The sequence below is a fragment of the Chiloscyllium plagiosum genome, unplaced genomic scaffold (assembly GCF_037043375.1).
Source record: "Chiloscyllium plagiosum isolate Xiang-an unplaced genomic scaffold, Cpla_swu_hap1 HiC_scaffold_4, whole genome shotgun sequence".
NCBI lineage: Eukaryota > Metazoa > Chordata > Chondrichthyes > Orectolobiformes > Hemiscylliidae > Chiloscyllium > Chiloscyllium plagiosum.
This window is the reverse complement of record NW_028270142.1, coordinates 45,794,260-45,812,927: the sequence shown is the minus strand read 5'-3', so window position 1 is coordinate 45,812,927 and position 18,668 is coordinate 45,794,260. Positions and strand designations below refer to the sequence as shown.

Genomic DNA, 18,668 nt, shown 5'->3' with positions numbered 1-18,668 from the left:
TGACGTTGCTGCATTTATATCACAAAAATAAATTAAACTTTCCACAAAAAGTTAAATCTTATTATTCCAAATTTAAGTACACTTTATAATGATTTGGTTGTATAAATACTCCCCAAACAACCTCTGAGGCACTAAGTATTAAAGATACTGAATTTCATTCTTTCTGATGTTAAATGTCAGAGATCTTTAAGATATCAATCTTTAAAACATCAAATTAAAAATTAAATTTTCTTTTTAACAGTGTCATTTCTGTCTCTTCTTTCTCTCAATTCTACATTTCTTTCCATCTATTCTCTTTCTATATCACATTTGACATTGAATTTACCTTAATTTACTGTAATCCACCTTCCTTCTCATCACGTATGCTATTAATTTCACAATCCTTTAAACTGATTGTGCATCTCTTTAACCAATCACTTGCCATGTTCCCTCAGGCCCATATGCCCTGTTTCCCACTTGCTGCAATGTTATAGCTCAGAATTTTTGCAACCCGTCACTCAAAAACTAAAACATACGAAGCAAAATCTAACTAACAGTATATGGCCTTAGGACACCCTGTCACAACAAATCATGACCCAATCGTACTTAACTTCAGAATAAGTAAATGATGAAACACACCTGTATAAATGAAGTGTCAAAGTTGTTTCCACAGGGGTGTGATTTGAGGTGATAACAAGAATAACTCAAAGCCTGTACAGCACTATTAAGTATTCAAACGAATGAATTTAACCATTTTAGCTCCAATATCAAAAAAGAATGGTGTTTCAATATTTAATAGAAATATTGTTGAATTAATTAAGAAGGGAGCCTCCTGCCTCTTTTAGGTTAAGCTGAAAGTCCAGTAAATCCAGACAACATTAATAGCACAGTTTTAATGACACTAAGCATTTAGTTTTATCTAATGCACAGGATGTGCGTGTCATTGGCTATTGTTGCCAATTTCTAATTGTCCTGAAACCTGTCAGTGATCTGCCTATTTGAGTCGCTGCAACCCACATGGTGTAGTTAAACCCATGTTGACTTGAAGGAGGTCACTCCAGGATTTTGATCCAGTAATAGTGACGGGATGGGAATATAGTTCAAAGACAGAATGGTGTGCATACTGAGGGAAACTTGGAGATGGTGGAGTTTCCATACATCTGCTACCCTTGTCTTTATAGATGGTTGGGGTCACGGGCTTGGATGATGTTGCGTAAGGAGCCTGGGAAGGCCATTGCAGTGCATCTTGTAGATAGTACGCACTTCTCCACTGTGCTTTGGTGGTGGAGGGAGTGAATGTTGTAAGTGGTGAAAGGGATATCAGTCAAGCACTTAAATGTTACTGGAGCAACTCACTTCCAGGGATGTAGAGGGTGTCCCACTGCACCCTTGACATGTGCTTAGATGGACAAACTTTGGGGAATCAGGTGATGAGTTAGTTGTTGCATAGTTCTCAGCCTATGATCTGCTGTTCTGGGCTCAGTTGAATTTGTGAAGTGTTTAAGTGTAATGGCAATAAAAAATGTTTATTAATGATGCAACCTTGTGGAGATCTTGGCTGCCAGCTGGACAGCCAGTGAGAGCTTTGTGTCACCTCTTTTGTATGGGCTTGTTTGATGTGTGCTTTGCATCACCAGAGTCCTTTCTACTTTTGGGTTAATTAGAACAGTGGCAGGGGAGGTGACAGCCTAGTGGTATTATCGCTGGACGGTGAAGCCAGAGACCCAGGAAATTTCTGGGGACCTGGGTTCAAATCCTGTGTTGGCAGATAGTTGAATTTGAATTTAACAAAAGCAAATCTGGAATTATGAGTCTAATTATGACCATGTTGATTGTTGAAAAAGCCCATCTCATTCACTAATGCCCTTTGGGGAAGGAAACTGTCATCCTCATCTGGTCTGGTCTACATGTGACTCTAGATTCACAGCAAAATGGTTGACTCTCTGGTTAGAAATGGGCAATGAATGCCGGCTTAGCCAGCAACACCCTCCTCCCGTGAATAAATTTTAAAAAGGCAGACGCCCTCAACTGGACATCAATTAAGGGCTCCATCGATGGGTTGCAGCAAGAAATCTGTTCAACGACCATCATGGTCTTGAATCAATCTGGGTGGAAGCAGGAAGTGGGCAGGAAAGAGGACACAAGATTCTACCCCATATCCTAGTTACTTTATGGTGCTACCCGCAATGGGAGTCCCAAAAATTGCTGAAATGCTGTAAAGGATGTTTAACATTTTTACTATTTTCAGGATCTTCACTGTGTTTCTAAAACAGTGGTTACCTTGGGAATTCTGAAAGAAGATGCACTTTCAGTCGAAATATTGAGTACTTCTACACCGCAGATCTATCTTCGTTTCTCACATCTGATGGATCTGAGAAGCTCAATTGCCTTTGTAGATCAAGAATGTGTTTTTATCGCCTGCCAGCTTGTTGTGCTTTTGCCTCATCCATTGAAGAGGACAGGAACAATTTCTGTGAACAGTAAAACTAAAAACAACTCTGCACGTCAAGTTGAAAAAAGCAGAGTTGTTTTTGTGGTGGTCCCATGCTGTGGAATCTGCCCAATCAATGTAAACAAGGCAGATTGTGTAGTGTCACAGCAATTCTGCAGGCAGGTTGCAGCTAATAGTATTCTTGGAATTAGCTGCCCATATGTTTCCTTCTGTAAACATGAAGTGATCCAAAAGTTTGCTACTGCATCCTGACTTGCAGCAAGTCCCAGGCACCCATCACTCCTGTGCCACTATGGCACTGGTTATTGGCAGCATCCTTCTGTTCAAATTCCTCCGTAAGCTCATGCCTCACTATTTTTGGAGCTTACTCTGGCCGTGCAACTCTCTGGGATTCCTGCAGTTTGCTGGAAAAGCGCAGCAGGTCAGGCAGCATCCAAGGAGCAGGAGAATCGACGTTTCGGGCATGAGCCCTTCTTCAGGAATGAGGAAAGTGTGCCAAGCGGGCTAAGATAAAAGGTAGGGAGGAGGGACTTGGGGGAGGGGTGTTGGAAATGCAATAGGTGGAAGGAGGTTAAGGTGAGGGTGATAGGCCAGAGTGGGGGTGCAATCTTCTTCCTGACCTCTCCGCCCCTACCCCCACTCCGGCCTATCACCCTCACCTTAACCTCCTTCCACCTATCGCATTTCCAACACCCCTCCCCCAAGTCCTTCCTCCCTACCTTTTATCTTAGCCCGTTTGGCATACTTTCCTCATTCCTGAAGAAGTGCTCATGCCCAAAACGTCGATTCTCCTGCTCCTTGGATGCTGCCTGACCTGCTGTGCTTTTCCAGCAACTCATTTTCAGCTCTGATCTCCAGCATCTGCAGTCCTCACTTTCTCCTAGATTCCTGCAGTTTCCCAACTCTGACCCCTTATGCACCTTTGATTTTAGTTACTCCACTTGCTTAGTACCCAAGTTCTGTAATTCACTCTTTAAGCTTCCCTGTCTATCTCTGCTTTTTTACAACTCTCCTTAAACTCTCTCTTTGACCAAGCTGTAGGCCACACACCTGACTATCTCGTGTGACTGGTTGTCAGATTTTGTCTGAGGATGCACCTGTGAAGCGCCTTGGGTCATTTTCACTAAACTAAAGGCAACTTGTTGGTGAAGCCAACAAATTCAAAGTATATTAGTATTTTCCTTTTCTAAATGTACACTGCTTACAGATTTAATGACTGGATTTTTTCACAGCCAGTTATAAAAACAAACCTGTGTGAGTCCTGAAGTGATCTCTCATGGCAGACGCTGTGAGGAAGGAATAGTGACACGTCAGCCAAGTGCACTTGAATGGTTTCTGGCCCATGTGCAGCTTCTTGTGATTGGTCAGGGCCCACTTCTCTGTAAAAGTCCGGTCACAAATTTCACACACAAACTTCCTGTTGCAAAAAACAAAAAGGGAGAGATATAAAACATAAGGAGCAGGAAAAAAAAAATTGCACACACATAACACTGCCACAGCGTTTTAAAAAATGAACTGCAGCAACTGTACAGACTTTGTGCAGACAGCATTGCAGGCTAGGCCTGTCACGTCTATATAACCAGGCATTGATTTTTCTGTCGAGACCTGGTACTTCGTCCATTTATTCTCTGCTCTGCGGTTGGACCCAAAGGGTTTGAAAAATTCTGTTACAGTCCAGTTGCCCCTAAGGCAAATGTGAGAATAGATTTCACCTGTACAATCCCCTCACTTATCCAGGGCACATGCTGTCAGAGCAAAGGCTAAATGGAAAGCCATACATACAAGATTACTCAACCAATCACACCAGCATGAACATAACCACTGCCAAAGCGCACACATTTGCACTTTACAAATTAAGACTGAATTACATTCTCTGCTCAATCGTATCCCATTTCCACTTCCTTGTAGGATGATGAAACATCCCTCAAAAGGTTTGACTCCAAACTGGTAAGAGGCATTGATTAACTTGGTACTGTTGCCAGATTGGCTGTCCCATTCCCCTCCGAGATTTAACAGACTGAAGTAACAAGAGTAACAGCCACGGCTTGTTGCAGACTAGGCAGTATACATATTTGTTATAATCTGTAAATCTTCCTTCTAGTGGAGCACTGCAGATAATGTAATTAAAGATAATTTTCATCACATGTTTTCTTATATAAAATAATCTAAACATGTAATTTATATCAAACACAAATAGATTTGGAAACGATCTGCTGTATAATATTCCATTTCCTATAGGGTTGTCAAATGCAATTCTTCTGCCTGTTCAGCACTGGCAGTAAGCAGAGATGAATTTATGATTCTGCCCAGCTACCCAAGAAGAAATGGGCACTGAAAATATCTTCTAAAAGGTCAGCACCAAACAGCTGATTAAAATAAACTACCATCTACCAATATTATAATAAATGAAAATCCTAAAATTTCTCAACAGTTTGATCAGCATAAGAATAAAATAGCATAGTTTTTGGAAGATTTGTACTCAAGATATTTTCTCTTAAAGATGTTTACTGGTCTGGCAAGCATTTGCAGTTTTACTGTTTGCTTTCATAGCCATGGATTCCAGAATCTGCTAACTCCGACATTATAGCTGTCTACATAACTTTGGAACACAGCAAGCTCTACAAAAAGGACAGTAAATACCAAAGAACTAAAGTTAACTTAATCAGAATTACAAACATTTTGAGAAACAAATATCTCATCTCAAAATCTTTAGAAGCTATATAAATAACAACTTATTCTTACATAGTGTTTTAACGTAATTGGGTGCCTCATAAGAGTGTTATTAAGCAAAGAAGTTACACAGATCCACATATTAGGTCATATTACTAAAGCTCGATAAAAGATTTAAGGACCATCTTTTAGGAGAAAAGGGAAATACAGAGAATGAGAATGCTGAGTAAGAGAATTCCAGAACTCAGGCCCCAGGCAACCAAATTCATGTCCACAAATTGTTTATCATTAAAATCAGGAATGCCCGAGGCCACAATGAGAATTTGTACAATTCAAGGGGCTTCCAGAGATAGGGAAGGGCAAATTCATGGAAGAATTGAAAACAATTATGAAAATGTTAAAACCAAGGTGTTGCTTCACTGGGGACCAGCATAAGTTGACAAGTGCGATGGTCATGAGTGAATGGAACTTCATTTGGAGTTTGGAAATGGGCAGCATAGTTTTGGATGTCCTGAAATTTATGGAGTGAGAGATGTGGAAGACTACGTTTGAAGAATAATGAACAGACATTGACACACTGCTTCGTGCAGCTGGTTCCACACATTTTTGATTCCTCATGCATCAAATTATAGACATTCACCACCCAAATCAAGCCATGAGATCTCCTGGGACTAAAAATAGGGGAAATATTAGTAGGGAGAAATGAAAAACAAAAGATTCCCATCCGAATACCTTAGATGATCAAAACAACATTCAGGAGATTAAGCATGCTCCAAAATTGCACAAAATTTAAAGAAATGCCAATGAAGATACCTCTTAACGCACTAATAACACGATAAAGGTATTGAGAGTAAAAACACATACACACAAGTAAGTGCTGCAAAAAACCTGCATTAACAAAAGATTCATTTGGATTCTTAGTCTTAGAAAAAAATAAAGGTTTTTCTTCCTCTGACTTACATATTTTAAAGTTATGTTTCACCAGCATCTGCCATTGTAATGTATAATTACAAAATTACAGTTTAATGAATGTAAAGAACTAGCAAAATATTCAACAGCTCAGTTCAGGACCTATTCTGCACATTTAACTGGAGCATCATATCTCATTTCCAATGAAGAAACCAATTATATCTGCACGCACATATTTCAGTGATTCATGTCAACAAGCACTAAAACTACCAGCCACTGATGTGACAGACAACAGCCTGTGGCCTGTGGAAAATGGGTAAAATCTTTTAGATTTTGAAATAAATTGACTCTAAGGGTAAAATAAAACAAATATTGATTGCCAAGTTTTGAGCTGGAAGGTAAACGATTACTCCCTCAAGTTACAAAAATGACCTTCAGCATAAAATAACGCTCTTCGTATTGGCTTTCAGATTCCTGATCACTTCTGTGATGCTTAGGTTAACTGACTACTTCTGATCTCTCTGCGGTCAATACTAAGACTCATATACAATTTCAATATTTTTGCCTCTGCTGCTACTGGGAGTAGACCAACTTCAAAATGCTCCCTTTTGTATTATTTCATGGGGGATTTGCATGTCACTACCAAGGCCAACATTTGTTGCACATCTCTAACTACCTGTGAGAAGGGATTAAGTGTCATTTTGAGCTGCACAAATTCATCCACTGAATGAACTGAGCAACAGTTTAGAGTCAGAATGGTGTGTGGTTTGGAAGGAAATTTGGAGGCAGGGGAGCTCCCAATCGCCTGCTGCCTTCATAGAAGTTGAAGGTTTGGAAGGTCGTATCGAAGCACCCTTATTGAGATGCTGGAGTGCGCCTCCCCCTTCTACAAGCTGAAGTCCCCACCTGCTTCAAGAAGACCACCATCATCCCAGTACCTAAGAAAGCACATGAAATGTGTCTTAATAATTACCGCCCAGTGGCTCTGACCTCCATAAACATGAAGTGCATCAAGTGGCTGATCATGGCCCACATTAACTCCAGTCTCCCAGTCTGCTTCAGTTCTGAGCAATTTGCCTACCAACGTAACTGGTCCATAAAGGACATCATTTCCCTCGCTCTGTACTCATCCCTGGAACATCTAGACAACAAAGACACCTGTGCAAGACCCCTGCTCAACGACTACAGCTCCGCCTTCAACGACATTATCCTCTCCAGACTGATCTCAAAACTCTGAGACCTAGGTCTTGGCTCTGCCCTCCACAACTAGATCATCAGCTTCCTGACCTGTAGACCGCAATCAGTAAAGATAGACATCTACACCTCCTCCACTGTAACCCTCAACACAGGAGTCTCCTAAGGATGCGCTCTTAGCCCTCTACTGTTTCCCTGGATACCCACAACTGTGTTGCCAAATTCCGAACAAACGCCATCTACAAGTTTGCTGACGACATCACTGTGGGGTAGGATGGATATCTAACAGCAATGAGTCAGAATACAGAAAGGAGATAGAGGTTTGGTAACATGATACAATGATAGTAACATCTTTCGCAATATTGGCAAAACTAAAGAACTGATCATTGACTTCATAAAGAAAGGAGGAGAACACACCCCAATCAACATTAATGGAGCAGAGGTTGAGAGGGTTGAGAGTGTCGAGAGTGTCAAGTTCCTAGGAATGACAATAACCAACAAACTGTCCTGAACTTCCTATGTAAATACAACTATCAAGGTGGCACAACAACGCCTCTTCTTCCTCAGGTAGTTCAGGAATTTTGGCATGTCCACAAGGACCCGCACTAACTTTTATAGATGCGCCATAGAAAGCACACTGTCTGAGTGCATAACGGCCTGGCACGGCAACTGTTCTGCCCAGAAAGGTTGTGTGCACAAACCAGACCATCTCAGAAACCAACCTCCCATCTATGGATTCCACTTATCCTCCATGGACTCTCTTGCTGTCGTAAATTTGCCAACATTATCAAAGACCATCAGGCAGAAGATCCAGAAACTTGAACACATACACCAAAAGGTTCAAGAACAGCTTCTTCTCTGCCGTTATTAGACTGATGAATGGCTTCTTTAACTTCAAATAATGCTGATCTTGGTAATGTAGATCTTGTCTACTGCACATCCTGTGCACTGTAACCTATATGCCTTATTTCACTTCAAGTTTTTTTCACACATTGTTTGCAAACAGTGCAGGCAGATCAAAGTGTTTCACTGTACTTAGGTACACGTGACAATAAATCAAATCAAAATCAATCAACATAGTACACATTGCTACCACAGTGAATGTTTAAAATGGAAATGGGAGCATCAATCAACCAGGCTGCTCTGGATAGTTTTGAGCATCAAATGTTAACTGCGATCATCAAACCGATGTCATTTATGATTTTGGTTAGTGCTTGCTTTGTATTATAACGGAAATGAGAATTTGACTAAAAGAATTGAAAAGTAATATTGCATTAACTTAGGAGAATGTATCATGCTTAAGGAGTTGATGCAAAAGGAAGGTGGGAACTGAGTGGTAATTTGCAACAACACAATGATTGAGGGAGAATTATTTGGAGAAGCAATTCTATATTCCTCAACATCAAAGAAAACAATGTCCATGTGCTGTGCAAAAGTGAACATCAGAGCATTTCTGTGTTCACAATAAGTAAACATATATCAAAGATTTTTACATAAACGTGACCATGAAAGAAAAGGTGTATGCAGGAGAGAAAGACAGTGAAAACAAGTTTTATGGTCGTACGTCTGTTGGAATCTTTGTATTCAATGAAGTTCAGAAAGTACATTAAGCTAAGCCACAATGAGATAGGATAACGTTCACCATTTTATGATGTTTCAGACAATTTAGTGGAATTAGAAGTGAGAATGGAATGCAGCAGAGGAAGCAATAGAATACTTTGTATATGTCTCTAGATTATTTATGGCAATATTAATATTTGTTCTTCGGAGACTAACTCTTTCAGTAACAGGGAAAAGATTCAAGTAGAAGTCATTAATTTGTAAATAGTTGTCAGATATTAAAGTAGTTAACATGGGTTCAATGTACTTCAGTTTTTTGGAAGGAAGAGAGAATTCTGAGTATTCTCCTCAGAGTAAAGAAGTCTAAAGGAAATAGTTAATAAAGGCGTTCAAAACTATGAAGGATCAAGTAAGGAAAAACTGCTGTCACTGGTAAAAGGAGAGCATGGGACAGCAGTGGAGATGGTGATAACCATAGAATGGGGGACACAGACTCATTTTTCAAACAGCCTGTCAATTGAAATGGTCAGTCTCTAAAGAAGCCAATCTAGTGCGAAGATCATTTCAATTGACAAAGTACTTGAAAAATGAGTGTGTATTTCTCCTCTATGGTTAGCAACATCTCCACTGCTGTCCCATGCTGGCCATAGAGCAGGGAAGACAGACTCGTTTTACAAACAGCCTGTCAATTGAAATGGTTTTTGCACCAGATTGGCTAATGTGGTGCGAATGCCATAACAATTGACAGGCTACTTGGCCAATGATTGTTGTTGTTCTGAACAACTGCATTCATTGTTTGAGTAATATCTGCGAGATTACACCATTTTTCCTTTCTTTCTTAGCCTATGTGGTGACTGTTCTGTCTCACCTGCCTGGAGGTTGCCAAAGTTCAGTTTAAGTGAACTGAAATGCCTGGTAGTGTTTTACATCTACCCTGGAAAGGCTTACTTGATGGTGTGTGTGAGACTGTGCCCTGGCCCCAGCTGTTCTGAATGGGTGGCCTTGCCTCTTTCGTTACTCTCAATGTGTCCCATGGCTAATAGCTCCTTCCCCAACACCTCTGAATCCTCCACCTGACCTGAAATCCTTCCTCAGTCTCCTTTTGATGGTGCCTCGGAGTGGCTAATCTTCCCCTCCAACCTTCCCCAGACTACTTTACAATTCTCCCATCACTCCTCTCAACAATGTCCCAAGATGGTAATGACAACATTTTCCCCGACCCACAACCCAAGCTCCATTACCTGAACTAAGCTTTTCCTTCTCTATTTTGTAATGAGTGTCGGTATGAGAGACAGCATGGGTGAGGGAGGGGAAATGAGGAAACTGGTGAAATCTGAGTTCATCCCTTGTGGTTGGAGGGTTCCTAGGCGGAAGATGAGGCGTTCTTCCTCCAACCGTCGTTTTGTTGTGGTCTGACGATGGAGGAGTCCAAAGACCTGCATATCCTTGGTGGAGTGGGAAGGGGAATTGAAATGTTGAGCTACAGGGTGGTTGGGTTGGTTGGTCCGGGTGTCCCAGAGGTGTTCTCTGAAACGCTCCGCAAGTAGCCGGCCTGTCTCCCCAATATAGAGGAGGCCACATCGGGTGCATCGGATTTCACCAGTTTCCTCATTTCCCCTCCCCCCACCCTGTCTCAGTCAAATCCATCGAATTCAGCACCGCCTTCCTAACCTGCAATCTTCTTCCCGACCTCTCCGCCCCCACCCCAGTCTGACCTATCACCCTCACCTTGACCTCTTTCCACCTATCACATTTCCGACGCCCCTCCCCCAAGTCCCTCCTCCCTACCTTTTATCTAAGCCTGCTGGACAAACTTACCTCATTCCTGAAGAAGGGCTTATGCCAGAAACGTCGATTCTCCTGTTCCCTGGATGCTGCCTGACCTGCTGCGCTTTTCCAGCAACACATTTCCAGCTCTGATCTCCAGCATCTGCAGACCTCACTTTCTCCTCAAAGATATTATCAGCTAGTGCTCCCTTCAGCAATCTTATCAGCTGCTCTATCACTATGTGTACGTACAATCTGAAAGAGTTATAAAAGCTATTTTAACAAGACATTTATACCATTTTTCTATATCTGCACGTTTACGTGATAAAAATGGAAAGCAGCAGAGACAGGACATGAAGATTTTAAAGAGGGTAAAAAGAAATTAGACAGTTTCCAGAGGTGAATGATTACAGATAGGTAGAGAGATTGGAAAGCTGGGATTGTTCTCCTTAGAACACGAAGGTCTAGGAGAAGATGTGGCAAAGATTTTTAAAATCATGAAGAGTCAAACAGAAAAAAAAAAGAGAAATTTTACAGGAGTTGAAGATTGATAAGCAGAGGGTAAAACAGTGGTTAGAATCTAGAACACGCTGCCTTTTAGGATGGTGGTAATACATTCAACAGTACATTTCAAAAGGGAATTGGATAAATCTTAGGAAAAGGAAAATATTGCAAACATGGGCAAAGAGTAGGAAAATAGATTGATATAACCTGTAGAACTGTTGGGTGAAATGGCCTTCTTCTGCACTGTGTTCTTTGGTGATTCATTTCAAAATACTTGTAACATTTTCAACCCTTCTCATGCCCTACAATGTGTTTCTAAAGTGACTGACAGAACATAACAGTACATCTAGTGAGGTATGATACAAAACAATGTGAGCTCAGTGTACTACAGGCTTTTTGCCACTTTGAAATAAAAATCATCAACCTATTGTAGCTCAACAGAAGGTAAACTAAAAGCCATAACGATCAGTTGAAGAATTTTTGGCAATTTCCTGGCTGACGCATGTTTCCATTCCTCCATCATAAATGGGCAAAAACACCACACAATTACAAAAATCATTTAAATATCACTGATCATATGCCAACATTTCTATTTACATTTTCTCCTGTGTCAACTACATTCACAGTCCAAAAGCATCACCCGTGTATATTCTGCCAGTCAGTAGTGCATTCTGCTAAGTGATGTTATCGTTCTAACTGAAGAGAATAAGGAGATTATTATAGTGACTGTTTGAAACGAAACATCTGGACATTCTGGGAACAGATTTACACGCTGTCTGTTAGATAAAACGCTGCTTGCCTGCTGCTTACGAAACACGGATATGCCTGGCAGCTTTTCCCAGCTTTTGATATCAGGCGACTTCATTGGACCATTACTACACCTTTACTGAAGAATGATGTCCTGTTTTGGCTCACAATCATTTTCATTAATGGCAGTACCCAGGCAGCCTCACTTTTTGGGGGGGAAATTGGAGGTTAATTAGTAGTTTAATTTGCAGGATCTTGCGGAACATTTGTTTTTAATTTAAATAACAAATAAACATAAACATCATTATGCAGTTAAAAACAAGCAGCACTCAACTGAAACTCAAACTCCATTTTTGCTTATATATTGAAAAATCCATAATTCATACTTGATCCTGATACTGCCAATAAAGGCTAATGAATGTCATCATAAAGCATCAATCAGTTCTTTTCTGGATTTGGTGAATGCAGAACTCCACTGAGAACAGCTGCATATCCACTGTAACTGAGTAACTGCAATGAGCATCAAACCGTACTAGATGATCAGTGCTGCACCTCTCGTGAAAAATGGCAAGTTATTCTGCTAAGGTTTAAAAGGTTATACAGTAAAAGCTGGCACACTGTGATACGATTTTCCTCTTGCACCACTAGAAAGGTTAAAAGGAAGAATACAGATACAACATGCACGCTGTAAATCAGGTGATTGCAGGTACATATGACTGGGCTGAGATAACGCACGAATTGTAAATCATGACATTCTTGATTAAATGTAACTTTACTGATATGGTACAAACATTGACACATAATAGATTGAACACTACTGTACTTTTTATATACCATATGTATTTTAGAACTGCAGTTCAATGGATTGAAACAACAGATGAATAGAGATTCAATAGCTATTTTTCTCCCAACTGGACTCTTGAATGTAGAACTGAGACAATCATTGTGTCTGATGCTGTCATTAAGGGAGTGAAACTGGTCGAAGCAGTGACATGTTTCGAGCTCATAAATTTTCACAATGCTCAATCTGCTGGCTGCTGAAATTCACCGAACAATATTTCAAATTCTGCTTGGAGACTTGTATCCTAATCTTGTCAAACCTTTTACTTGATTTGCTAAAACATGTTTTGTGAGTCCAGTGTAGCCCAATCTCACCTTGTCATACATTTCTATTTGGAACTGTGCAGAAATTTCCACATCAGATGGAAATTATTATGGTGACTAGAAAGAAAGGTCTGTTTTTATATTGTATTGTTAATGACCTCAAAACATCTCATGTGTTGTAGCCAATAGAGTACTTTTTAACATTTATTAATTAAAAATCAGCAGCACAGAAAATTTGAAGTCTAAGTATTGGACTAGGAGAACAAGGAGATCTCCCTTGCTCTACTCATCATAGTAATATGGGATCTTTTCATCCACCGGAGAGAACAGACTGGGTGTTAGTTAACGTCTCAGTTGAAAGGTAATGCAGACTTCCTTTGCTACAATAAAGATATTGCCGTGTCCACAGCCTCAGAGCACAGACCAAATTCATAGTGTACAATGTTATAATCCTTACCATCCTTCTATATGGTGCCAATTCATAGATCCTGCATTGCTATCATATGTGTTTCCTGGAGCCCTTCCAAAGCATCCTCAAGATCTCCTCACAGGACTGCAACAAAAACATCAAAATCCTAGAAGCGGCCAACATCACCAGCACTGGGGCTATCCTCATGTTGCCTGTGAACTGACAACTAGTAAATGGTTCATAGAGGTTCCTCGCAAATTTTTCAAAGATTCCATGAAGACATTCTTTTCTTTGTGCCATATCTCATTACCAGTGGCAAATGCAGGCTATAGATCATGATACCTGGAGATGTTACATTGAGTGTGCTACAAATAACTTTAAGACTGAGTGAAGAGTCAACATGAAAAAGAAAAGGAGGATAGATCCAATTGCTTTCAGTGGGAATTACATTTACACATGTATCTGCTGTGAGAGAGTGCAAGTCATGAATAAGCCTGCCAAGTCTGAAGAGCCTGCAACCAACATGCACAACCTTCCAAAAATCTTTGTCTGCAGAGAAATTGCAAACAACACAACTTCCTTACTTTTGTACTGTAAGCTCCAATCAATAAATCCTCGGATATTGCATGTTTTATTAACCTCGCTTTCAATATTCCCTGTCATCTTCAATGACTGATGTGCGTTTACATGCAGGTTTCTCTGTTCCTACATCTCTTTTAGATTTGTACCTTTTATTTAAAATTGTCTATCTGCATTCTTTCAACTAAAATACATCAACTTACACTTCCGTGCATTGAATTTAATCTGCCATTTGTCTGTCCATTTCATCAACTTGTGTATTTCAACAAATTGTCTTGACTATTTTAACTGCAGCATTTTAAAGTGGAAGTCCATGTGTATGACATCGACAGCATTACCTTCATCACTTCTTTCTATTAATTCATTAGCAAACTCAAGCAAGCTGGTTAAATTCAATTGTGTATTACAAATCTACGTCAGTTTTTCTCAATTAGCCCACATTTGCCTAAGTGGTTACCATTTTCATCCGGAATAATTATTCTTAGAAACTTCCCCACCTCGAGGTTAGACAATTTTAATTGCTGGATTTACCTATGTTGCAAATTGCAGTTAGTCTGAAAGGGTTAAAGGAGGAAGCTTTGGAATTGCTCACTAATTGGTATATAAATAACACTCCGAGAGCAGCTGGTCAGTTCTAAGCTAGTCAGTATTGTATTTAGTAGTTGATCAGTCAATTCTACAGTCATATGGCATAGTTAATCTATCTTATGAGATAACAATTTTATTTAGTATTAGTGTTGTTAACCAGTCCTAAACCAATGTGATCTTTTATTTTACTACGTGAGAAATGACTGCTTGATACTCAAATACAAGTTTCTTCAGCTGAATACGTAATACAGGTTAATTTTTCACCACTTAATGCTAACAGGTTTGCTTGCTGAGCTGGTGGGTTAGTTCTCAGATGTTTCATCACTATGCTAGGTAACATCATCAGGGAGCCTCTGGTGAAGTGTTGGCATTCTGTCCCACTTGCTGTTTATGTGTCTTGGTTTGTTGTGGTAGGTGATACCACAACCTCTGATTCTGAGAGGTTGATAAATGGGGTACACATCCAAACGTTTGTTAATGGAGTTCTGGTTGGAATGCCAGGCCTCTATGAATTCCCGTGCGTGTTTTTATTTACCCTGTTCCAGAATGGATGTATTGTCCCAGTCGAACTGGTGTCCCTCTTCATCTGTGTGTATGGATACCTGTGATAGTTGACCATATCTTTTGGAGGCTAGTTGGTGTTCATCTAGCCTTGTGGCTAGTTTCCTGTCTGTCTGTCCAAGGTAATGTTTGGAGCAGTCCTTGCAGGGTATTTTGTATATGACATTCACTCTGCTGGCTGTGGGTACAGAGTCCTTTAAATTAATCAGGAACTGCTTCAGTATGGTGGTAGGTTTCTGGTCCACCATGATGCCTAGGAGCCAGTGTAGTCATCTCTGAAATGTCTTTAATGCATGGTAGGGCGGCTAGAGTCTCTGGGCATGTTGTGTCTTCCTGTTTAGGTCTGTTGTGCAGGAATCAGTGGACTGCTTTTATCGGGTAACCGTTATTCCTGAATACATTGTATAGGTGTTTTTCCTCAGTTTCTCGTCGATCCTGGGTGCTCCAGTGTGTTGTGGCCTGTTTAAAAAATGTCCTGATGCAGCTCCGTTTGTGGGTGTTGGGATGGTTGCTCCTGTAGTTGAGTATCTGGTCAGTGTGCGTGACTTTCCTGTAATCGCTGGTCTGCAGTTCTCCATTGACTTTTCGTTCTACTGTGACGTCTCGGAAGGGGAGTCAGTTATTGTTCTCTTCCTCTTTGGTGAATTTTATACCAGTCAGGATGTTGTTTATGTGCTTGTGGGTTTCGTGATGACAAAGGTGTCATTCACACCACGGGTGGATCGTGGGAAGGGCTGTTCATTTTAATCTCTGCATAAGTGCTTCTGCTATAAGTGCTGATGTTGGTGATCCCATGGGCATCTTGTTGATTTCTTTGTCATTGAAGGTGAAATAGGTTGTGAGGCACAGGTCTAGAGTTTGAGGTAATAAGCCTCACGTTTTACTGTTACAAACAGAGTTGGTGACAGTTCTACCCAAAGATGGTCATATCGCACAAGATGCAGATATCTCTGTCATGGTGCCAGATTGATGTCTAAAGTAAGAAAATACCAGTAGTGCAAAGAATCCACATTAATTCAAAGCAAGAGACAATAAAAATGATGCATAAAGAAGTAAGAATACAACCAGTTTAAGAAAGGAGCAACAAGCCCTCCAACAGCTGCAGCAGCAGAGATAGCAGCCAACAAATTCAACCTGGAAGAGCTCTGACATCATGGCAGCCTTTCACTAAAGCTCTGAAATAACAATCAATTCCAATTTAAAGTTTTTTTTTTGAAAGGTGACCTTTATCAGCAAGTGGAACTTAATTACAATTTTGAAATAATTTCCAACAATTTTATAGCAATCAAATGAAAACCATTATTCAAACCTAAAGAAGAAATGTTTAATATTCAGTTAAAGTGAAAAAAACTTTAAAAAGCTTTTAGAATTTGTAAACAATTTAAGTCAAACAAAGGTGATATTTGTTTGAGAAAGTCCAGGCAGACCCAAGGTTACAGCACAGAGAATTAAATCAGTATGAAAAAAAAGTATGAGATACGTTGCTTCAGGTCTACACACCAAATCAGAAGCTGAACAAATTAACGTGCAGCTTTATTCTTGGCACCATTAGCTGACTAAGTTGTTAACAGACAGAATGTTCAGAAGGTACCTTTGATACCGTATTAGCAATATTAACAATTATTTTACTTTAAGATCCAATGGAAAGAGCAAAATTCATTCAAAGAATACAATTTCCAGGAAAATCTGCTATCATTAATGATCTTTATGCATTATCTGAATGCTGTAAATATGGAGCATTACAACTAGAATTAATTAGAGACAGAATTTTCAGTGGAATTCCTGATTTGTCGCTTTTAGACCTTTAGTAATTGAAGACGATCTCACACTGAAAATGGCTATGCAGATTGTATTAGAAACGGAGATTCAGAAAAAAGAACACAGAACTAACTGTGAAACAACAGAACAAATTTACTCGAAGATTATAAGAACCTAACAATTCATGAGGCCTAAAGACTTCAAACAATCACTTAACAAAGCAGTGCAGGTAAATGTTTTCATGTTGAAGGAGTTGCTATCCAAGATGTGGAGCAAAGAAACCAAATAAAAGCAATGTCCAACTCCATCACTATTAAACTTGCGTCCTGTTTTGAACAATGGTGTTTATAATAGTTTGTGCACTAGAGTTACTCCCAAACCCAAAGTACGTTTTTCACTGATACTCATGAGGTTGCCACTCAATACCTATCCATTCTTGGTCACTATTCTGTTCATGCAGTACTCAAGCCTCACACAGTAATCATAGCAACTTTTAAATACAGATGAGTAAACTGACTCTTTTGGCAGAGAGACTGGAAATTAGCACCATTTAAGGTGAACATCAGCAGGCTATACACTTTATTAGCATTGAAGTGCCATCTTATTACAGAGGTATCTGCGATATCATATCTTAAGTTCTTATGATCTGGCAGTTAGAAAGCTGGTCATCATTTTAACCTTTCTCTATATTACGATTACTTTACCAATTTTCTTCACCTCTTCCTCAAAAGCAGAACTCATGTGTTGTGGATGCTGCACAATAGTCCACCAGGCCTCTTCCTTCATAAAAACGTGCTCAGCAGGTCTGGCAGCATTTGTGAAGAGAAATCAGAGTTAATGTTTCAAGTCTGATGACCCTTCCTCAGGAAGTTCTGAGGAAAGGGTCACCGGACCAGAAAGGTTAACTCTGATTTCTCCTCACAGATGCTGCCAGATCTGCTGAGCATTACCAGAAACTTCCGTTTTCATTTCTGATTCACAGCATCCGCAGTTCTTTCAACTTTATTAAGTACAAAAGTAATCTCTTGATAGGAAGCTAGATGAGTGAAAGTCCAGATACACTGATGGGAAAACTACGCATTTTGGTACACAGAGAAAGCATGTTACAAACTTAAAAGTAGCACTTACCCTCAACAATGTGTTGTCAAGAACAACAATGAACCACTGGGATCATCTAATGTTGCTATCATTTTGCAATATGTTTGCCTTCGTTCTTGTTGCCCAAAATCTCCTGCTTCAAATGTAACTTATCCATGCACATTAATAAACAACAGGATGATAGTTTTTGGGCCCATGTATCCAATAACAATCTGTTGTCAAACCTCTAGTTAGAAACCAATTCTTAAAAAAAAGGATACCAGCATTCCCAACCATCCAAATGAGATATTGCACTTTACGTTCAATGTCTGGAATATCATCTCAAGGTTGATCATATCAGACATCAGCTTGGCTGAAAATGGACAACACTCATTAGAGATACAAATTGGTTAATCCACATCTAGACACAAACCTGTAATCAACATGGCATAAAATGAGTGCACTGACCTCTACACTACAAGCTAATTTATGTTGAAGGTTTTATTTCAAAAGATAGGTGCAAAAACACAATTTATGTGCTTTTATAGTTCAAAGTACAGCAGCTGTTAAATGGAACAGTTTTAGAATTTTCCATTACAATTAATAAAAAAAAACTCAATGATTACCTCCTGCATTCTTCTTTATGATTTTAACCTCAGATCTGTATGCCAGAACAATCAAGATGAAATATGTTGCTATGGGTCTGCTGTGACAGTTGTATCTGAAATATTCACATTGTTGCTTTCATTTATTTCAACTGACAGAGTTTTATTTACTCAAAGCATCTATGGGGTGGTGTACTGTAATTGG

The 18,668-nt window shown here is 39.8% G+C and overlaps 1 protein-coding gene across 4 annotated transcripts in view; it reads right to left on the bottom strand.

Annotated features, from left to right (window-relative positions):
• The window catches only part of LOC122549216 (zinc finger protein 407), a 525,130-nt gene that overhangs the window by 226,425 nt on the left and 280,037 nt on the right, over positions 1 to 18,668 (bottom strand). For all 4 annotated transcript variants that reach the window (XM_087986220.1, XM_087986222.1, XM_087986221.1 and 1 more), the window contains exon 5: positions 3,682 to 3,848. In XM_087986220.1, coding sequence (XP_087842346.1) covers positions 3,682 to 3,848 — 167 coding nt within the window. The remainder of the gene's footprint in view (positions 1 to 3,681; positions 3,849 to 18,668) is intronic.